Source organism: Pan paniscus, chromosome 6 (genome assembly GCF_029289425.2).
Source record: "Pan paniscus chromosome 6, NHGRI_mPanPan1-v2.0_pri, whole genome shotgun sequence".
NCBI lineage: Eukaryota > Metazoa > Chordata > Mammalia > Primates > Hominidae > Pan > Pan paniscus.
In genome coordinates, this window is record NC_073255.2 from 177,462,586 (window position 1) to 177,485,466 (window position 22,881).

The following is a 22,881-nucleotide window of genomic DNA, read 5'->3' on the forward strand; positions in this document are numbered from 1 at the left end:
TAAGAAAGGGCTGTTATCATCTCTGTTTTAAACTATAAAGTATAAACTAAGTTCCTCCCAAAGTTAGTTCAGCCAACGCCCAGGAATGAACAAGGACAGCTTGGAGGTTAGAAGCAAGATGGAGTTGGTTAGGTCAGATCTCTTTCATTATCTGTTATAATTTTGCAATGGCAGTTTCAACCTAGTGGCGGAATCCGTCCCACCCATCTCCCGCGCCCCTCCGCTCCACCACAGCCCTCGGTGCCTCGGTTCCCTGCACCTGCACTCCCGCCCGCCCCCGACGCTCCGCCCCCGACGCTCCGCCCGCCCTCCACGCTCCGCCCCGCCCCCCGACCCCCGCCTGCGCCCGCGCCCTGGGCTGGTGCCCGCCACCCCAGCGATCTCACACTGGCCCCTGGGCGCACGGTGACCCTGCGGCTGCCCGGCCCCTGCCTCCGCCCGCGCGGCCCCCTCGCTCAGGTCGCGTGCGCCCGGGGCCTGGCTTCGCGTGGGTCCTGGCTCCTCCCGTTCCGCAGTTGGTGCCGTCTGACAGCCCCTTCCGCGCGGCGCGGCGCGGCGGGTGTCGGGCGGGGCGCGGGCCTCCGGCCTGAGGCCCGGCGAGGTGCGGGAGGGAGCGGGGCGCGGATCCGGCCCAGATGGGCAGCTCCGTCCGCGGGGGCAGGGCCGGGCTTCGGCTTCACCGCAGCCTCGCCTGAGCGGGCGCCTCTGAAGTGGAGGGCGGGCCGCCTGGGTCGCGGGCCTCGGGAGGATGGTGGCGCCCTGGCGCGTCTCCGTCAGGGTTTGCCTGTCGCACCTGAGGTGCTTCGAGCTCAGACAGGGACTCAGCCTCCTGAGGCCCTCCGAGTGCCCTCGCAATGCCAGGCTCTGCTGGCTTCTGCTGGGCACTTTGCCCAAGGTCGTCTCCCTGTGCGGGGACGTGGGTGAGGGGGCCCCTGACGTTCTGGGTCGGCGAAGGGTCCGCTGCAGCGGGGCGGCTGGCGCGGGGCCCGCGGAGAGCCTCCCCCGAGCGGGACCTCTGGGCGGCGTCTTCCTGCATCTCCGCCTCTGGCTTCGCGCCGGCGCTCTGTTGGTGAAATTCTTCCCCCTCCTACTCCTCTACCCCCTCACCTACCTGGCTCCCAGCGTCTCCACCCTCTGGCTCCACCTGCTTCTGAAAGCCACCGAGACCTCAGGCCCAACCTACATCAAACTGGGCCAGTGGGCCAGCACCCGGCGCGATCTGTTTTCGGAGGCTTTCTGTGCCCAATTTTCCAAGCTGCATGTCCGAGTGACGCCCCACCCGTGGACTCACACTGAGCGCTTCCTTCGGCAGGCTTTTGGGGATGACTGGGGGAGCATCCTCTCTTTTGAGAACCGGGAACCTGTGGGCTCAGGCTGCGTGGCCCAAGTGTACAAAGCATACGCCAACACTGCCTTCCTGGAGACTGACAGCGTCCAGAGACTTGGCAGGGCCTCCTGTCTGCCGCCCTTCTCACATACTGGGGCAGTCGGTGGGCTGAGAGAGCTCTTTGGATACCTTGGAAATGGCCGGAAACCTCCAGAAAATCTCGCAGACCAGTCGTTTCTAGAAAGGCTGCTCCTCCCTAAAGCTGACCTGGTTGGATCAAATGCAGGGGTGTCTTGGGCTCAGGTCCCTGGCCACCAACCTGAGGCCACCAACCTCATCCCCGTGGCAGTGAAAGTAAGTGTTCTGAGAGCTCATAGCTCACCTACCCACTGAGCTATCCCAGATCAGAAACAACCGCCATGCAAATCGCCCCCACGTTTATTTCTATTTGCCTGACCAATATCTGAGTGCTTATTTCATGCAAGCTGTTTCATTTATTGGCTTGAAGTGGCGGTGTGAATAGTCTGATAGAGGAAAATGAACTGAGTCTGGAGTGAACTAACTGCTTGGGTGTCGGGACCACATCCTCTTTTCTTTGATGAGAAGCCACCTGGCTCTTGCTTGGATGGTGGGACCCAGCCCTGGCTGGGTAAAATGTGTCCAGCGGGTTTCTCCTGTCTCACGGTTCCTCTTTCTGACAGGTGTTGCACCCTGGCCTGCTCGCTCAGGTGCATATGGACCTGCTGCTGATGAAGATTGGCAGCCGAGTCCTCGGACTTTTGCCAGGCATCAAGTGGCTTAGCTTGCCTGAGATTGTGGAGGAATTTGAGAAGCTGATGGTTCAACAGGTGAGTTCTCCTCCCCTCAGCTGTAAATAGCACCTAACATAGTTCTTGCCATTAGCTGCTACTTAGTAAATGTTGAATGAATAATTTTCTGGTATGTCATAACTCATATGATGTGTTAGAGCTGGTAACACTAGCTGATAAAGAACATCCAAATCTCAGTGGCTTAATGCAACAAATTAATTTTTGCTTATATCAAAGTTCTGGCCGGGCGTGATGGCTCATGCGTGTAATCCTAGGACTTTGGGAGGCTCAGGCAGGTGGATCACTTGAGGCCAGGAGTTCGAGATCAGCCTGGCCAACATGGTGTAACCCTGTCTCTACTGAAAATACAAAAATTAGCTGGGCGTGGTGCTGCATGCCTGTAATCCCAGCTACTCAGGAAGCTGAGGCATGAGAATTGCTTGAACCCAAGATGGAGGTTGCAGTGAGATGACATCATGCCAGTGCACTCCAGCCTGGGCGACAGAGTGAGACTCCATCTCAAAAGAAAAATAAAAACAAAAAACAAAGTTCTATGCAGGTGAACTGAGGCAGAGAAAGGGAGCTCTTTATTTTATTATTTTAAAAACAGAGACAGGGTCTTGCCATGTTGTCCAGGCTGATTTTGAACTCCTGGGCTCAAGCCATTCTCCCTCCTCGGCCTTCCAAAGTGCTGAGATGACAGAACTAAGCCACCGTATGGTCAAGAGAGGGAGCTCTACTCCCTAGTTTCAGGGGACTCAATTTCTTCCCAAGTTTGGCACTGCCTCCTTCAACATGTGTCATCTGGGGTCAGTGTGGATTGGAGGCAGAGGCCATGCAGGGTCATGTAATAAATTTTGTGGCCAGGCCTGGAAGTGGCAAACATCACTTCTTTCCTGTTCACTGATCAGAGCTGTAACTGCCTGGGCCCAGTGTAACTGTGAGCTTGGGAAATACAGTCTTCCTTTGTGACAAGGAAATGATTCTGGTGGAGAACATCTAGCATTATTTCTGCCATAATCAATGACTCCAGAGTGAGAAAATAATTAGCAAAGTCACATACTGTGCCTTTGTTCTGCTTTGATTCCAGGGCAATTGAGTCAACAAGGACCTCCTTCATGCTCAGGGCCCTTGGGACCTTTGTATAAGGATACAGACTTAGCAAACACACTGGGGTGGTCGGGGCTCCACTTAGGTACCTGTTGGCTCCTTGCTGGGTAGTGCAGGAATTGGGAGGTTTTCAGAAGCAACCTGCCGAGTATTTGTTTGGAGGCTCTGATTTAAGATTTTAAGTCCTAGGGATTCATTCCAATGTTTAGAAAGTCTCTTAATCTGTTCAGACAGAATCCCATAAACTAAGTAGCTTACAAACAACAGAAATGTATTTCTCGAGGTTCTGGAGGCTGAAAATTCCAGATCAAGGCATCGGCAGATTCGATGTCTGGTGAGGCCCCACTTTCTGGTTCATAATTGGCACCTTCTGTGTCATCACATGGTAGAAGGGGTAAGGGGTCTGTCTTGGGTCTCTTGTGTAAAGGCGCTGATCCATTCATGCAGGCTCTGCTCTCATGACCTAATCACCTCCTAAAGGCCCCATCTCCTAATACCATCACCTTAGGGCTTAGCATTTCAACAAAGGAATTTTGGGGGGACACAAACATTCATAGCTACAGAGCAATGTAATTTGATAATAAAAGCAAATTAAAACAGAGAAAATAGCATCGATTCCAACAACCATCTCTGCATTAATTCCTCTCAGTCCTGCCACTCATCTGAGTTTCAGTTCCCCTTGCGGAAGTCTGACAGACATCATGTGGTTCCATCACTTCAAACTCACATCTCTGAATCACACCCCATTTGTCTTAAAAATCAGCTCTTCCTACTAAGCCTGTGTCCGTCTCTCAGTAGTCCCATCATGTTCCTAGGCTGGAAACCTTAGAGTTGTGGGTCTGGGTATAGTGTGTGAGTGTCTCTCCATTCATTTATAAGTTTATGTAACAGTGACTAAAAACTCTGTTAGGGCTGGGTGTGGTGGCTCATGCCTGTAATCCCAGGACTTTGGGAGGCTGAAGTGGGTGGATTGCTTGAGGTTAGGAGTTTGAGATCAGTTTGGGCAACATGGTGAAACCTCATCTCTACCAAAAATACAAAAAATTACCTAGGCGTGGTGGTGCTCACCTGTAGTCCCAGCTACTCAGGAGGCTGAGGTGGGAGAATCGCTTGAATCTGGGAGGCAGAGTTTACAGTGAACCATGATCACACCACCGCACTCCAGCCTGGGTGACAGAGTGAGATCCCATCTCAAAAAAACAAACAAACAAACAAACAAAAAACTCTGTTAGACGCTAGTAAGCAAAGAAAACAAGTGAGCTTTCCTATCCCTAAGAAAGACAGTCAGGGCCAGGCGCCGTGGCTCACACCTGTAGTCCTAGCACTTTGGGAGGCGGCGTCAGGTGGATCACTTGAGGTCAGGAGTTCAAGACCAGCCTGGCCAACATGGCAAAACACTGTCTCTACTAAAAATACAAAAATTAGCCGGGCATGGTGGCACACACTTGTAATCCCAGCTACTTGAGAGGCTGAGGCAGGAGAATCGCTTGAACCCAGGAGGCGGAGGTTGCAATGAGCCAAGATCATGCTTTTGCACTCCAGGCTGGGCAACAGAGCAAGACTCCATCTAAAAAAAAAAAAAGAAAGACAGTCAGCCCTCTGTCCATGAGTCCTGTATCCCCGGATTCAATAAAAAATGTAGTTAGGTCTATGATAGTTGCATCTGTATTGAACATGTACAGACTTTTTTTTCTTGCATTATTCCCTTAACAATGCAGTTTAACAATGATTTACAGAGCGTTTAGATTGTATTAGGTATTATAACTAATCTAGAGCTGATTTAAAGTATATGGGAGGATATGCATAGGTTATATGCAAATACTGTGCAATTTTATGTCAGGGACTGAGCCATCTGGTATCTGAGGGAGGCCCTGGAAGCAATGAACCTGAGCCTAGCTGAACCTCAGCATGGTTCATCAGGGCTCAGAGGAGGACTTGGTTGGTATCCTTAGCTTGAGCTGAGTATTGAAAGGTGAGTGGTGTTTGCAGTTGGACCAAGTGGGGGAATAACATTCCAATTCGAGGCAGTAAAGAAGCCAGAGGAGAGCCGGGGGTGTTAGCCACTCTGGGATGTCGAGCACTATATGGAGTTGGGTGAGGCCAGGTCTTGGGTGGTAAAAGGCAGGGGAAGGTGCCATGAGAGATGGACCTGGACAGAGAAGTAGGGGCCAAATCATGACCTACCTGGATGCCATTCTAAGGAATGCAGACTTCACCATGCAGGTGATGGATTGGAGAGGAAGGATGGGTCAAGGAGCACACTCGAGGCACCTCTGTTTGTGCTCAGGTGACTGGACCTGAGGTCATGCGCCTTGGGAGTGGCATTGGGGGACAGGGACTGATCTGAGGGCGGTGAGGCTGCAGACTTGATGGCACTGGGCCATTGCTGTGCACGGAGGGGAAGAGAGAAGGCATGATCTGGGGACTCAAAGGTGACTGAGTGCGTGGGGATGGTGAAGGGAAATTCCATTTAGGCACAGAGCTTCAGGGTCTCTGGGCTCCCACCGGGCCACATCCAGGTGTCATTGGATATATCACTCTGGAGACTGGCATTGAGGTCTGACCTGAGGATCAAGGTGCTGTCAGAGGAGGCGCCGGCTGAGGGCTTGGTGGCTGTCAAGGGGACACACACGCTCACTTCGGTCAGGAGAAAGGACATCAGCTCCTGGGGGCACAGGAGACCCAGCCAAGACGGGACAGTGAGAGGTAGCAGGGGTGCCAGGAGAGTGAAGGGCAGGTGCCGGGGGAAGAGCCACCACGGAGAGCCAGGTCAGCAGCGGCACCAGCCCTGGATGCCCACAGAGGTTGATGATAAACCTGGAAGTGGTCCTTTGGGTCTGGTGAGTGGTGGTTGGGGAGAGTAGCAGTGGCAGTGTCGATGCGGTGGGTGGAGAGCTGCCGCGAGATGGAGGGGCAGCCCTGTGTGGAAGCGCCCACAGCACGCTGGCCCTAATGGAAAGAGAGGGCTGGGGGCTGGGCCTGGAGAAGCCAGACCCCAGGGAGACAGGGAAGGGACTCATGGGCTGGTGTGAGGCAGGCGGGTGGCAAGGGCGAGAGTAGCGGAGAAGCAGTGCAGCCCAAAGCCCACCAGGGCACCTGCTGTCTGCAGCCTCCAGGAGTTCACACAGAGATCTGGGATTGCTGGGGCAGGCTGTAGCCCACGGATGTCGCCTCCTGAGTTTCTGGGCAAGTTCTGCGGGGCAAGCTGGTGGGGAAGGTGGGGTGGATCTCATGACTTGCTAGCTCCTTGGCATTGCAGATGTCACTGTGCCTGTACCCAGACTAGCCCTCATCCTTTCTGTCCATTTCTCTGTAGATTGACCTGCGTTACGAAGCTCAGAATCTAGAACACTTCCAGGTCAACTTCCGGAATGTGAAAGCCGTCAAGTTCCCCACCCCTCTGCGCCCCTTTGTCACCAGAGAAGTCTTGGTGGAAACGTATGAAGTAAGAGTGGTGGCTTTGCCTGGCCATACCTTTCACTTGCCACTCGCAGTGGCCCGTCTCCAGCCCACAGAAAGGCTTCAGTCTGGAGAGAGGATGGGATTTGTGTCTGTAAAACTGTGAGGAGCTGGGATGTGTTGGCCTCGGGGGGAGGCAGTGTTGTAGTGAGGTAGCTGAGAGCACTGGGTGTGGCCCGATCCCCTAGAATTGAAAATCTGCTCTGCCATTTTATTAGTTGGTGACCTGCCTTAGAGGACTGTCTCAGGAGTAAATGACACTCTGAATGCAAAACGAGGAGTTGGGCACAGAGAAAGTGCTGAACAACCTTGTGTCATCTCACTTGCCCTAGCTATCCTCTACTCTAGTTCAGCCTTCTCTCTTTTTTTTTTTTTTTTTTTTTTTGAGATAGAGTCTCACTCTGTCGCCCAGGCTGGAGTGCAGTGGCATGATCTCAGCTCACTGCCACCTCCGCCTTCCAGGTTCAAGTGATTCTCATGCCTCAGCCTCCCAAGTAGCTGCGATTACATGTATTTTTTAGTAGAGATGGAGTTTTGCCGTGTTGGCCAGGCCGTTCTGGAACTCCTGACCTCAGGTGATCTGCCTGCCTTGGCCTCCCAAAGTGCTGGGATTACAGGCATGAGCCACTGCACCCAGCCCAGCCTCCTCTTTACAGATGGTGATATGAGATTCAGGGAATCTCATGAACATGACGTGAACCACACAGTGTTTCTAGCTGTGTGAACTTAAGCAAGTTGCTTAACCTCTCTGGGCTTTGGTTCTTTTATTTGTTAATTAGGGATAACAAGATCTATCTCCATGGGTTGTTTTGACAATTTTTTTTTTTTTTTTTTTTTTGAGACAAGGTCTTGCTCTGTTGCCCAGGCTGTGGTACAGTGGCATGATCTCGGCTCACTGCAGCCTCCACCTCCTGGGCTCAAGTGATCATTCCACCTCAGCCTCCCAAGTAGCTGGGACCATAGGCACGAGCCACCATCCCCATGTCCGACTAATTTTTGTATTTTTCTGTAGAGCCTGGGTTTCTCCCTGTTGCCCAGGCTGGTCTCAAACTCCCAAGTTCAAGCGATCCTCCTGCTTTGGTTTCCCAAAGTGCTAGGATTATAGGTGTTAGCCACCACACCTGGGTAATTTTTTTTTTTTTGTAGAGATGGGGTCTCCTTACGTTGCCCAGACCCCATTGGCTGATTCTTGCCCAGAAATCAGCTCTCTGGTGCCCACCCCTATCTTTTCAGGACATCACATCTCTTATCTTCAATAGCAGAGTTGATAGGTTTCCTTTCCAATAAACCTATGTGACTTGTCATCCTTCTGATAGCTGTTATAGAAGGGAATGTAAATAAGTTCAAATCAATGTGTGGATGACAGATTTTTGTTTTGTTTTGTTTGAGACAGAGTCTCTGTCACTCCGGCTAGAGTGCAGTGGCGCAATCTCAGCTCACTGAAGCCTTGACTTTCCGAGCTGAGGTGGTTCTCCCTCATGTTGTCCTGGCTGGTCTTGAACCCCTGGGCTCAAGCAATCCTCCCAAGGTGCTAGGATTACAGGTGTGAGCCACTGCACATGGCTGAATGACAGACGGGTTCTAGGAAAGGAAATACTCTTCGGGTTACTTCCCAATAAGTGAGAAGACAGCGCTGTGGTGCCACGTGGGAGGAGGAGCCAGCATCACAGGCTGGCTGGGATTAAGCTGTTCTCTCCCTGGTCTTTCTGAAGGAGAGTGTGCCTGTGTCCAGTTACCAGCAGGCAGGAATTCCTGTGGACTTGAAAAGGAAGATTGCACGGCTGGGGATCAACATGCTCCTGAAGATGGTGAGCTCATGGCTGGAGCGGGCTCAGGTCCAGCATGTGGTCAGCTTGCAGATGGGGAGTGGGCTGGGACTCTGGCTATCTGGGTGGGAAGGAGAGCGAAGCAGCAAGCTGCCAGGTTGAGAAAGTCTGGTCTAGAAAGAGTGGAGGCTACCATAAATGGCCATGGTGTCTGTGAAGCTCTTTTATTTTTTTTTTTTTGAGACGGAGTCTTGCTCTGTCGCCCAGGCTGGAGTGCAGTGGCGCGATCTCGGCTCACTGCAAGCTCTGCCTCCTGGGTTCATGCCATTCTCCTGCCTCAGCCTCCCAAGTAGCTGGGACTACAGGCGCCCGCCACCACGCCCGGCTAATTTTTTGTATTTTTTTAAGTAGAGTTGGGGTTTCATCATGTTAGCCAGGATGGTGTCGATCTCCTGACCTCATGATCCACCCGCCTTGGCCTCCCAAAGTGCTGGGATTACAGGTGTGAACCACCATACCCGGCCTTTTTTTTCCGTTTTTAAGATAGGGTCTCACTCTGTTGCCGAGGCTGGAGTGCAGTGGCAAAATCTCCATGCACTACAGCTTCAACCTCTTGGGCTCAAGTGATCCTGCCTCCTCACTCCTCAGCCTCCTGAGTAGCTGGGACTACAAACATGAGCCACCAAGCCTGGCTAATTTAAAAAATTGTTTTGTAGGGACTTACTGTGTTGTCCAGGGCAGTCTTGAACTCCTGGGATCAAGCGATCCTCCCACCTTGGCCTCCCAAAGTGTTGGGATTACAGGCATGAACCACCGTGCCCGGCCTCTTAAGTGCTTTGTCAGTGGCTCATGCTCTGTGTGCTGTGGGAAGAAGGGTGACCATGACCCAGTTCTGCCAGCATTGCCTGTAGTTTAGCAAACAGCCGAGACAATATCTTATTTTAAATGCTGCTTTGCTCATTTGTTCAGCAAATGTTTATTGAGCACCTGCTAGGTGCCAGGCACTGAATTAAGGGCTGGGGTTACAGCAGTGAGCAAAACAGACACAATTACAATGCTCATGACATACTATTCCTTGGGAAGACAGGCGACGACTAAGTAAATGATTTATAGGGATAGGTACGGGGTACCAAAAGGTCATTTCGGAGGAGACTGTGCTAACCCAGGGATTCACTCAGGAAGTGGCTCCATCTCAGCTGCAGTGTGAAGGTCTAGGTGTCACTACATAAGGACAGGCGGCAGGGAGTTGTCTAGAGAGAACAGCCTTTGCTGAGGCCTGGGGTGAGCTACTGCATGGTGCTCTTGGAGAGACGAAAGCACTTAGTATGGCTTGGAAGAGAGTTTGAAGAAGGGGGCAGTGATTGCTGAGGCTGAGGAGGTGAGAGGAGGCTGAGGAGGTGAGAGGGGCCTGATCACAAAGGGTCTAGTAAATCTGTGAAAGAGTTTGGACTTTAATCCCAGGGCAGATAAGTTCATTTTGAAGATTTTTGCCCTTAACTTTAAAAAATTGAATTCCAATAATATTTAAATATAAAGTGCTCAGATCTTAAATGATACTTAGTGAATTTTTAAAAAGCATCCCAGTGCCCAGATTAAAACATAGGAGAGTTTTGGCTGGGTGCAGTGGCTCACGCCTATAATCCCAGCACTTCAGGAGGCTGAGGCGGGGAGATTGCTTGAGCCCAGGGGTTTGAGACCAGCCTGAGCAAGATGCCGAAACCCTGTCACTACAAAAAAAAAAAATATATACAAAAATTGGCCACATTTGGTGGCAGCATGCCTTTAGTCCCAGCTACCTGGGAGGCTGAGGTGGGATCACCTGAGCCCAGGAGATGGAGGTTGTAGTGAGCTAAAATCATGCCACTGCACTCCAACCTCAGATACAGTGAGACTCTGTCTCAAAAAAAAAAAAAAAAAAAAAAAAAAAGCCAGGCACAGTGGCTCATGCCTGTAATCCCAGCACTTTGGGAGGCCGAGGCAGGTGGATCACGAGGTCAGGAGATCGAGACCATCCTGGCCAACATGGTGAAACCCTGTCTCTACTAAAATACAAAAAATTAGCCAGGCGTGGTGGTGCATGCCTGTAGTCCCAGCTACTCGGAATTGCTTGAACCCAGGAGGCAGAGATTGCAGTGAGCCGAGATCACAGCACTGCACTCCAGCCTGGCGACAGAGTGAGACTCCGTCTAAACAAACAAACAAACAAACATAAAGAGACATAGGAGGTTTTTATGCTGAGGAATGCCCTAATATCACAACCTCATGTCCACTGTGTGGAGTTGGAGTGGGAGGGTGAGACGAGAGGCAGGGGAGTCAGAAGGTGGATTTTGATTCTTGGACATTTAAACATGTTCAAGTTCTCCAGCTCTCACCACATGCCTGGGTCCTCCCTACCATGATTCTTTTCCTCTGAGACCCGGGTATTCTTCCTCCTAAGAACCTGGGTTTCCACCTCCTAAGAATTCTTGGTTGGTTTTGTCTTTCCTGGGTCTACCAGCGAGGATTCTGAAGGCCCCCCAGCTGAAGAGGGGCCTGGCCGCATCAGGAGGGCATTCTTTGTTTCACAAAGGCCAGAGCCGTGGTTTACAACAGGGTGGTTTTGTCTACCAGGGGACATCTGGCGATGTCTGGAGACATTCTTTGTTGTTATAGTTGGGGGTTGGGGGTGCTACTGGCAGCTGTTGGGAAGAGGCCAGGAGCTTACCACCCCAGAGTGCAGGGACAGCCGTCCCCACCCCCAGCAATAGACTGAGAAACCCTGGGCTGGAGGGATGGAGAAACTTACAGGCACAGGGACAGGATTTGATGGTGCTTCCATGGGAAACCTTCTATTTCCTTGTGAACTAAGGGGCCATTCTCTGCTGGGAGTAGGATGCAGAGGGCCGTGGGAGAGGAGGTTTAAAGAGAACACAGAGGTTTGAAATTGCTGCCCTGGGACTAGAAAGAGCTACTTGGAAAATGTGGATGGTTGTCAGGAGGGGCAAGCCATGTTGGTGTTGGAGAGGCAGAGGGGTATTTTGCCTATCTGCAGTGTAGCCTGGGGGTTAGGAGCCCAGAGCAGGATTTGTTTTGAGTTCAAATCTCAGCTTCCAGTTTACTAGCTCAGGGCAGAGAGGAGTGTCTGGGGCAAGTTACTTAACCTTTGTCGTCAGGCTTCTTATCTTTCAAAAGAGGATAAGAAGTGCCTTCCTCATAGGGTCACCATGATGGTTAAAGGAGTGGAAATTCCTAAGAAGCCGCAGTGAGTCCTAAGCCACGCTAGTTATGGCTGCCTTCGTTGGCAGTAATCGTGATCCAGCATTGTTAGCAGCCCCCATGCAGGAGCAAAGGAAGAAGATCTTAGATTGTCGGGGGTCTGGACTTTCTCGTGGTTGGGACAGAGGACAGTGGTTGAAGGGATGGATGACAGGAATGGGCGATGGGGTCGAGGCGGATAGGGAAGAAGAATACCCAGGTCTCAGAGGCGAAGAATCATGGTAGGGAGGACCCAGGCATGTGGTGAGAGCTGGAGAATGAATCGAGGAGTCAGAGACAGAGCTGTTGGTGGAGGCACGTCTGGAGTCCCCGCAGCAGGGGCGCTCAGAGCAGGTGGAGTCCTGCAGGCTGACAGCACACACGCACATGCAGAAGGCTGAGAGCCGTTGCGGGGGTGGGCTCAGGTGACACCACTCCAACCCCAATTCCACTCCACCCCAGGGCCTGTGGGACGGGGAGTCAGCAGCTCCCACCCCTCTGGCTCCTGGAGAAGCAGGATTGTTGAGGCACACCTAGGTTTCAATTCAGTAGTTGCAGTCAGAACCCGGTGGCAAGAGGACTTTGTTCGCAGGAACAGGGCTCCAAGGGGCACAAGAGGGATGTAGCCAGGGGAGAAGCAGCATGAAGCAGCACCAGGAGTGGAGAGAGGATGAGGGGCCTCCAGTTTTGGGGTCAGGATCGGGGCATGAGACCCTGGGCAGAGGTGAGGGCAAGGTTCCAGAAGATTCAGAAACTTAAAAAAAAAACTGAATTATAGCAACATTCAATAAAGTGCATAGATCTTAAATTATGCTCAGTGAATTTTTAAAAGTATATTAGGCCAGGCATGGTGGCTCACTCCTGTAATCCCAGCACTTTGGGAGGCTGAGGCAGGCAGATCACTTGAGGTCAGGAGTCTGAGACCAGCCTGGCCAACGTGGTGAAACCCCGTCTCTACTAAAAACAAAAAATTAGCCAGGTGTGGTGGTGCACACCTGCAGTCCCAGCTACTTGGGAGGCTGAGGCAGAAGAATCGCTTGAACCCAAGAAGTGGAGGTTGCAGTGAGCCAAGATCGCACCATTGTACTCTAGCCTGGGCAACAGAGTGAGACTCAGTCTCAGAAAAAAAAAAAAAAATGTATACCAGGGCCAAGAATAGTGACCTACTTAGGAGGCACCAGCTTCGCTGGAGGGTCAGCCCAGCCTTTGGTGACCATGTCCTGCAGGTGTGCAGGTCCCAGCCCCCCAGGTCCCAGGATTTTCACACCGGTAGCAGCTTCCCTTATCCCTACTAAAGCCACAGTCTGGACTAGGACAGTCCCTTCATGGTCTGCCGCCATAAGGGATGGGGTCTATGGCCTGGATTTACAGGGAGGAGGGGATCTACAGTGCTTGGGGCCCCGTGTCAGCTGGAAGCAGTCCCTGAGAGCCCGTCCACCAGCAGCTGCTCTGCTCCTGCCTTGGTCTTTCCTCTCATCCCCCGTGGAAGGATTGCTGGGGTTTCCCTGACCTCCGAGATGACCGGTTATTGGAGGCTGATTCCTGTTCCACAAGCCGTGCCAAATCCAACACAATCCCTGGGGGTTGCTGCCCAGCTTAGCAGGTTCAAAGCCGTGTCCTTCCTGCTCCTCTAATTCTGCATACCAGTATGTCCTGAGAACTGTGTCCTCCTCCACAGAAGGGCTCTGTGTGCATGTGGCTGCTAGTGGCACTCGCTCTCACACCTCACTGATGTGGACAGGTTGAAGTAACGGAGGGAAAGTCTGATTTATGAGCTGTTTTTAAAGAAATGCAGTTCTATGAATTTAAAGAACATAGAGGTTTGGGGAAATCTTTAATAAATAGCTAATTATTTTAGTTAGAATATTAATGATTCAAATCATAAAGTAAAAATAAGGCATTTCAAATGCAGTTTGGCCTTAGACTTTTTATTTTATTTATTTATTTATTTTTGTTATTATTTTCTTTGAGATGGAGTCTCGCTCCGTCGCCCAGACTGGAGTGCAGTGGCACGATCTCGGCTCACTCCAACCTCTGCCTCCCAGGTTCAAGCCATTCTCCTGCCTCAGCCTCCCGAGTAGCTGGGATTACAGGCATGTGCCACCATGTCCAGCTAATTTTTGTATTTTTGGTAGAGACGAGGTTTCACCTTGTTGGCCAGGCTGGTCTTTAACTCCTGACCTCAAGTGATCCGCCCACCTCAGCCTCCCAAAGTGTTGGATTATAGGCGTGAGCCACCACACCCGGCCTTATTTATTTATTTTTACAAGACAGGGTCCTGCTGTGTCACCCAGGCTGGAGGGCAGTGGCATGATCATAGCTCTGTGTAACCTTGAACTCCTGGGCTCAAGTGACCCTCCTTCGTTGGCCTCCCAAAGTGCTGGGATTATAGGTGTAAAGCCACTGAGACCGGCCCCTTTATAATCTTTTAAAAATGCTTTTTACTTTGAAAATAATTTTTCTCTTGAAAACTTTAACTTAGCTCGTCCTTGTACAAATTCTGAGTTGACATCTAAACAAGAAGGGTCTATAGGACATGCACCTCTTTGCGGCTGTGATAGATTGCTGGGAGCTTATTGTCACCTGGCAACTTTCTTTCTCTGTAGGTTGGGTGGTGCTGTAGGGGTGACTCACTCATGAGCATTGTGATCTCCTTCCAGATATTTGTGGATAACTTTGTCCATGCAGACCTTCACCCTGGAAACATCCTGGTTCAGGGTGCCGACGGCCTGTCCTCGAGTCAGGAGGCGCAGCTGCAGCAGGCGGACATCTGTGACACTCTGGTGGTGGCCGTGCCATCTTCCCTGTGCCCGCTGCGACTGGTGCTGCTGGATGCTGGCATTGTGGCGGAGCTGCAGGCCCCTGACCTGAGGAATTTCCGGGCAGTTTTCATGGCTGTGGTGATGGGGCAGGTGAGACGCACTGGGACCACAGAAGTTGGGGTGAATTTTTTTTAATTAAAAGAGCTGGTGAAGCATGGTGGCTCAGACCTGTAATCCCAGCACTTTGGAAGCCTGAGCGGGGAGGATTGCTTGAGCCCAGGAGTTCAAGGCCAGCCTGAGCAACATAGTGAGACCCTGTCTCTATAAAAAATAAGAAAATAGGCCAGGCACAGTGGTTCACGCCTGTAATCTCAGCACTTTGGGAGGCCAAGGCAGGTGGGTCACCTGAGGTCAGGAGTTCGAGACCAGCCTGGCCAACACGGTGAAATCCTGTCTCTACTAAAAATATAAAATTAGCCAGGCATGGTGGTGTGTACCTGTAATCCCAGTTACTTGGGAGGCTGAGGCAGGAGAATTGCTTGAACCCGGGGGGCATAGGTCGCAGTGAGCTGAGATTGTGCCACTTCACTCCAGCCTGGGTGAAAGAGTGAGACACCATTTCAAAAAAAAAAAGAAAAAGCCAGTCTTGGTGGTGTGCGCCTGTGGTCCCAGCTACTTGGGAGGCTGAGGTGGGAGAATCACTTGAGCTCAGGAGTTTGGGGTTGTAGTGAGCTAGGATTGCACTGCTCTACTGCAGCCTGGGTGACAGAGTGAGATCTTATTATTATTATTATTTTTTAAGTTTCAAAAAATTAATGGAGATGGGTCTTGCTATATTGCGCAGGCTGCCTTGGCCTCAAGCCATCCTCCCATCTCAGCCTCCTGAGTAGCTAGGACTACAGGCTGGGCAGGGGGTGAATCTTTTATCCTCTGGGGAATGCCTCTGTCTCTGTCTTTTTTTTTTTTTTTTGGGACAGAGTCTCGCTCTGTCACCCAGGCTGGAGTGCCTTGGCGTGATCTCAGCTCACTGCAACATTCACCTGGATTCAAGCAATTCTCCTGCCACGCCTCCTGAGTAGCAGGGATTACAGGCACATGCCACCATGCCTGGCCACTTTTTGTATTTTTAGTAGAGATGGGGTTTCACCATGTTGGCCAGGCTGATCTCGAACTTCTGACCTCAGGTGATCCACCTGCCTCAGCCTCCCAAAGTGCTGGGATTACAGGTGTGAGCCACTGCGCCCAGCCAGAATGTCTCTGTCTTGAAACAGGACAGGTCTCCTTAGCCCGGTCATTCTTGTCAATGCTCACACTTGCCAGTGTGCCAGAAATGAGTGGAGGGAGGCAGGAGGACAGGAGGCGAGGCTGCCCTTAAGGGGCTTTCTGTTAGCAGGTGCTGGGTGCAAATCAGGCCAGTTCTGAGTGGCAGATGGTTTGGGACTGTGGGAAGAAACAAGCGCTGTTTCGTGTTAGTAGTTTCTGGTCCTTCTCCAGCAAACATCCAGCTGGTCAGCAGGAATGCTGGCTTCTTGACCAGATAATGGCTGCCCCTGGTGTGTGCTACCTGCTGCAAGGTGGCAGGCTGGTGAGATGCGACAGCATAGAGAACACAGCCTCTAAGAGGGGCACAGCATGCTGGCACGTCTGATGTGGGGACATGAGCAGTTTTTGCAGCCTCCCCTGTGATTCTGAGGGGCTGCAGTGGTTGAGAATGATTATTTAGAGAAAAGGCATTCGGCAAGGCCTCTGCAGAGTCAAGTGAAAGCACTACGTCGTGGGTGACTGTGAGGAGGCCCTCTGGCCGGCTGGCAAAGAATTCTCCAGCAAGAAAAACACTGGGAAAAAGAGAACTGTTTTTTTTTAAATTAATTAATTAATTTTTTTTTTTTGAGATGGAATCTCACTCTGTTCCCTGGGCTGGAGTGCAGTGGTATGATCTCAGCTCACTGCAACCTCTACCTCCCGGGTTCAAGTGATTCTCCTGCCTCAGCCTCCCAGGTAGCTGGGATTACAGGTACCCACCACCACGCCCTGCTAATTTTTGTATTTTTAGTAGAGATGGGGTTTCACCATGTTGGTCAGGCTGGTCTTGAACTCCTGATCTCAGGTGATCCACCTGCCTCGGCCTCCTAAAATGCTGGGATTACATGTGTGAGCCACTGCATCTGGCTGTTTTTAAAAAAAAATTTTTTTTTTTTTAAACAGCAAAATGCAGGGCAGTCCCTGCCTCTGAGAGGGCAAACCCAAAGCTGGGGCCTGCAGCTGGTTTGAAAGTGTCCCCTGGGCCAAGGTTAAGCACTGAGGCGCAGTGCAGCGGGGGTGGGGGCATTCCTCCCTATAGGTATGGGCAAAGGGAAAAGGTCACAGCCCGAGTAGGAAGAGCCAAAAGCAAGATGCCAGAAAAGTCAGGGTGGAGCTGCTGAGATGAGAAAGACGCTTGGGCACCGCATCCAGGTTTATGCTAGCTCCACTCCAAGTCCCTTTTCTGTTGCATCTTCCAGGGCCAGAGAGTGGCTGAGCTGATCCTGCATCATGCCCGGGCCAGCGAGTGCAGGGACGTGGAGGGGTTCAAAACCGAGATGGCCATGCTGGTGACCCAGGCCAGGAAGAACACCATCACCCTGGAGAAGGTGGGCAGGTCACTTGCGGAACAGGGGCCGGGGAGTCCATACCTGGCCTGGGGCAGAGCAGATCCTGGGTCTAAGGGAGACCTCTTTATGAGGGGTGTGAGTTTTAAAGCAGAAAAAGAACCACCCCACATCTTCCAGGCATGAGGAGCCCCAGTGAAGTCCGTTGTGCTCAAGGGGGCCTCCCTGTGCAGTGCCACTTAGGAGGCTGCAGCTCCTTCCTCATCCAGGGGTCGCTGTTCATTTGGGGACAGCCAAGCATACAGGGAGGGAGGACTGTGGTCTCCAAGCAGCCAAATGATGTGCCCAATGCGCATGTCCCTTATTTAAACCCAAGCCAGAGCCTGCTTTGTATTTTATACACAGTTCTAGCAAATGTGACTGTTTTATCCCCAAGTTCATGGCCACATTAGCAGGAATGGGTCAGACAAGGAGTGGCCACTGGCACGCTGGCCCTGCTGATAGTCTATCCAGGTGTGATTTTTTAAAAATTTTTTTGAGATGGAGTCTTGCTGTATCACCCAGGTTGGAGTGTAGTGATGCTGTCTCGGCTCACTGCAACTTCCACCTCCCAGATTCAAGCGATTCTCCTGCCTCAGCCTCCCGAGTAGCTGGGATTACAGGCACCTGCCACCACACCCGGCTAATTTTTATATTTCTAGTAGAAATGGGGTTTCACCATGTTGGCCAGGCTGGTCTCGAACTCCTGACCTCAAGTGATCCGCCCGCCTTGGCCTCCCAAAGTGCTAGGATTATAGGCAGGTGTGATTTTTGTGGTTGCTTCAGGGATGGGGTGGGTGGGGCTCAAAGGCTTGTCTTCCAAAGGCCTCTGTGACCGAGTCTTGAGGTGGAGTTGGGCTTGTGCTGGAGGAGTCCTTTCAGAGTTTGTCAGATGGTCCCTTTTGTGCTGACTGGTGTATGTGTGCCCTGGCGGGGGAGTGGGGTGGGATGCCGGGGCTGAGAGTGTGGGGGTGGTGGGAAATCAGCAGTTCTGGAAGGCTCTGTTGTCTGCATTAGCCTTTATTTTGTTTTTCCAGCTTCATGTGTCCAGCCTTCTCTCTAGTGTCTTTAAGTTGCTGATGACTCACAAGGTGAGGGCCATTCAGAGGGGAGGTCTCTGGGGAAGGTGGGACGGGGCAGGGAGGAATGGGAGGACACAGGGTGGTGGGAGGCGCTTCTATTATATGGTTCTTGTTTTTTTGTTGTTGTTGTTTTTCTTTTTTTTGAGACAGAGTCTCACTCTGTCCCCCAGGGTGGAGTGCAGTGGCGCGATCTCAGCTGACTGCAGCCTCTGCTTCCTGGGTTCCAGTGATTCTCTTGCCTCAGTCTCCTGAGTAGCTGGGATTACAGGCACCCACCACCACGCCTGGCTAATTTTTGTATTTTTAGTAGAGACGGGATTTCACCATGTTGGCCAGGCTTATCTCGAACTCCTGACCTCAGGTGATCCACCCTTCTCGGCCTCCCAAAGTGCTGGGATTACAGGCGTGAGCCACTGTGCCCAGCCTATTATATATTTTGAAAGCATTTTTAGTAACAAGCCATTTGCAACAAGTGCTTCGTAGCTGTTAGTCTGTTTATCTGTCAAGTCAGTGCAGTCTAAGTATCTGTGACATTTAAATGTAGAAAAGTGTATTTAAAAATGTAGAAACAGCCTACCTCTGGCTTTTCATGTCTTTCCCTCCTTGGTTCACATTCATGATGCTTGTGTTAATGTAAGTCATGCTTAGCTCTTTCCTGGTGGAATGAAGTCCTGGGGTCCAGAGGCCGCTCTAGAGGGTCATGCCTCGTGTCCTGGTGCTTTCAGAGGCCCTAGCGGGACTGTTGTGGCCCCTGCCTGGCTGCTGTAGTCCATTAGAGGGAGCTGGCCTCATGGTTCATCTTAGCCTGTGCCCCGGCTCTGTCGCCTTGTCATGGAGCCTAGTCTCTGGCACTCTTTAAACTAAGGCTGCTGGCCAGGGACAAGCAGTGTTGAAGGTGGAGAAGGGAGGACCTCGTTGGAAGATGGCCTTTTCCATTGCATTACTTAACTATATGACATCTATTAGTAACCAATTTATCCCCTCAGTGTTCCAAGAGGCAGGCACCAAAGCCGAGAGGCCGAGCAGCTCACCTGTGGCCATGTGGGCCAAGCCCCCGCCTGCTGCTGGGTCCTCCCGCCTCCGTGGCTCACTCTGAGCATCTGCTCCCCACACAGTTTCCAGCACGGTGGGTGAGGGGCCTTGAGTGTTTGCTGCTGCTGCTGCTGCTGCTGTTCCCAGGATGGAAGAGGAGACAGAGGGCCTAGGGCAGCTACTGCACTCCAAGCACTTCACTAGGCACTTAAGTTTGAAAACATTTGGAAATTTTTCATTGTGATGAAAAACACATAAAATTTAACCCCCCCACCCTCTCCAGATGCATAGTGTAGCATTATGCAACAGAGCTCTAGGTCTTTCTCATCTTGCAGAGCTGAAACTCTACAGCCATTGACCAGCTCCCCATTCCCCTCTCCATCCGGCCCTGGGAACCATCATGCTGTTTTACATTTCCATGATTTTGGCTACTCTTGATATTTCATATAAGTGGAATTATAAAGAATACTGTCCTTTTGTGATTGGCTTGTTTTACTCAATACAATGTCCCCAGGTTTCATCCATGTTGTAACATGTGACAGGATTTCCTTTTGAGACAGGGTCTCACTGTGTCACTGAGGCTGGAGTGCAGTGGTGCAAGCTTGGCTCATTGCAACCTCTGCTTCCTGGGTTCAAGCAATTCTCGTGCCTCAGCCTCCCAAGTAACTGGGATTACAGGCAAGTGCCACCATGCCCAGCTAATTTTTGTATTTTTAGTAGAGATAGGGTTTCGTCATGTTGGCCAGGCTGGTCTCGAACTCCTCACCTCAAGTGATCCACCTGCCTTGGCCTCCCAAAGTGCTGCGATGACAGGCGGGAGCCACTGCGCCTGGCCTGTTATTCTGTTGATGCTGTTGATGTTCACGTGGGTTGCTTCCACTTCTTGGTTATAGTGAATAATGCTGCAGTGAACATGAATGTGTAAATATCTTTTCAAGATCCTACTTTCAAATTTTAGAAAAGTTTTAAAAACATTTAATGTAGCCAGTAAGGTCTATACATTGTGTTCTTGCTTTCCAGTTTTTAAACATATGCCCCAAAGTAGGTTTTCTGGATCACATGGTATGTTTTTAGTTTTTGAGGAACTTCCATAGGAGCTGTGCCATTTTATATGCCCACCAACAGTACACAAGGGGTCGTTTCTCTCATCCTCACCAACACTTGTCATTTTGTTTTGTTTTTAGTGGCCATCCTAATGGGTGTGAGGTGATGTCTCATTGTGGTTTTGATTGCATTTCTCTACTGATTCATGATGTTGAACATCTTTTCATATGCCAATTGGCCATTTGTATAATATATCTTCCTTAGAAGAAATATCTATTCAGGTAGCACTTAATTTTTTTAAATAAAGTATTTGACAGTAACATAGAGATAAAGGAATCTAATCCACACTAAGAACCCCCCTCCCAGCTTCAGAATGAAAGCATTCCCAGAGGTGTTAGAGCCCTGGGTTCCCACCCAGACCAGAGCCTGTGTGGCCAATCTGCCAGGCTGGAACTCCACAAGCTGCTCCTGGGAGCATGATGCTGCTTCTGGATCCGCCTGACCCCGACAACCTTCCAGCCCTTAACGGAGACAAATACTTTTTAATTTCTAACAAAGAATATTTCCCATGATTCAACCTTCCATTTCTTGACCTTCTGTCCACTTAAAAAGCAGATTCCTGTTCTTCTAGATTTACATCTGGCTCTATTCCTCCTCACTCAGTGGCCTTGAGCAAGTCATTGAACCTCTCTGAGCCACAGCTTCTTTCTCTATAGAATGGGGATAATGATGATACTTTTGAAGAATAGTTGAAGAATCTATGTCAATTGTTATTACTACTAATCTGGCTCTGAAGGGACAGCTGTACCCTGTTTGAGCAGTCAATTGTGTGTTGTCTCTGATTTTTTTTATTTTTTTGAGACGGAGTTTCACTCTGTTGCCCAGGCTGGAGTGCAGTGGAGCCATCCTGGCTCACTGCAAGCTCTGCCTCCCGAGTTCAGGCCATTCTCCTGCCTCAGCCTCCCGAGTAGCTGAGACCACAGGCGCCTGCCACCATGCCCGGCTGATTTTTTGTATTTTTAGTAGAGGCAGGGTTTCACTGTATCAGCCAGGATGGTCTTGATCTCCTGACCTCATGATCCGCCCGCCTCGGTCTCCCAAAGTGCTGGGATTACAGGAGTGAGCCACCACGCCCGGCCTGTGTGTTGTCTCTTAAAAAGGCTATTGTAGACCAGCTGACGTGGCTCCTGCCTATAATCCCAGCACTTGGGGCGGCCAAGGTGGGAGGATTGCTTGGGGCCAGGAGTTCGAGATCAGCCTCGTCAACATTGCAAGACCCTCTGTTTACAAAAAAGAGTCCCAGTCTCAGGAGGCTGAGGCAGAAGGATCCCTGAAGTCCAGGAGCTCAAGGCTGCAGTGAGCTATGATCTTGCCATTGCACTCCAGCCTAGGTGACAGAGTGAGACCCTGTCTCTAAAATAAATAAATAAATACATACATACATAAAGGTTACTGTAGGTTTTGAAGAATTACCTGTATTTAAATGTATAGTTTCTGGGATGTGTGTGAAAGATTTATTTGGTCATTCATTCATACACACATGGACAGAAACCTAGAAAAGTATATTCCGCACCCCTAGATTTTTCCTTAGTGTGTCCAGTAGATGGGAGGCTGGGCGAGTAGGTGAGATGGTTGGGGAGATGACGTGGTAGAGAAGAGAATGTCAGGTAAATGGTAAACATCCCGTGGGCAGGTCTGAGGGAGGCTGAGAGTGGACAGCAAGGTGATTATCCAGAACACACGTCCCTGTATCAGCATGTTCTGAGATGAACTGTTCTGTTTTTCTGTTCCAGGTAAAGCTTGAGAGCAACTTTGCCTCCATTGTGTTTGCCATCATGGTGTTGGAGGGGCTTGGCCGCTCACTGGACCCCAAACTGGACATCCTGGAGGCAGCGAGGCCCTTCCTCCTCACGGGCCCAGTGTGCCCCCCGTGATGGGGCAGTGGCCTCTGTGGGCCCTTGTCAAGAGCTGGAGGCCACTCCCAAGAGCCTCTCCTATGGCAGCTGGGACGTTTTAAAATTGGGACACCAATTTCAAATGTAACCCTCCAGTGGTGGAAGGCACACCATGGCTTCCTCTGCTTGGTTTGAGGGTCTGTTCAAAAGCTTTGGGCCAATTAGGGAGTAAAAGGAGGGAAGGGGCCTATCCATTCCATTGTGGAAGCTGGGCCAGGTGCCAGGGACACTCTCCTTCAGGGAAAATGTTCTGTGGAGGAGGACGAATAAATTTATTTTGTTTTCCTGTTTTTCTCATTTCTTGACCCGCTATACTCCCTGGTCAGATGGGTACTGCTGGTAGTTCCCAGACTTTGATATTCAGGTTAGAAAATGCCATCAAGTCCTACTGATCCGTGGCATGTGCACACGCACACGCACGCGCGCACACACACACACACACACACTCTTTATGTATAAATATCATGCAGGTGCTACCTGCCAGCATAATATACACTTACGGCAAATTTCATTGTACTTCAAATTATCTTCTTGGTAATTTTTAATAGATTTTGCTAACTCCTTGGTAACTTTTATTACAAGGTAAAACAAAACTGATGAAAGTGGCTGACATACCGGGGACGTGAGCAGAATGGCTTGGCCACTTCCTTAACATGGCCCCGGGTTCACACGCT

General features: G+C 50.9%; 1 protein-coding gene across 1 annotated transcript; it reads left to right on the plus strand.

The window, feature by feature from the left end:
• The first annotated feature begins 339 nt into the window (after positions 1–339).
• On the plus strand, positions 340–22,497 carry ADCK2 (aarF domain containing kinase 2). The gene is made up of 8 exons (XM_003813390.6): positions 340–1,681; positions 2,029–2,175; positions 6,563–6,691; positions 8,418–8,513; positions 14,366–14,617; positions 16,969–17,097; positions 18,132–18,185; positions 22,046–22,497. The coding sequence occupies exons 1-8, from the start codon at positions 749–751 to the stop codon at positions 22,184–22,186; spliced, it is 1,881 nt and encodes a 626-aa protein (XP_003813438.1). The 5' UTR covers positions 340–748; the 3' UTR covers positions 22,187–22,497.
• The last annotated feature ends 384 nt before the right edge of the window (positions 22,498–22,881 follow it).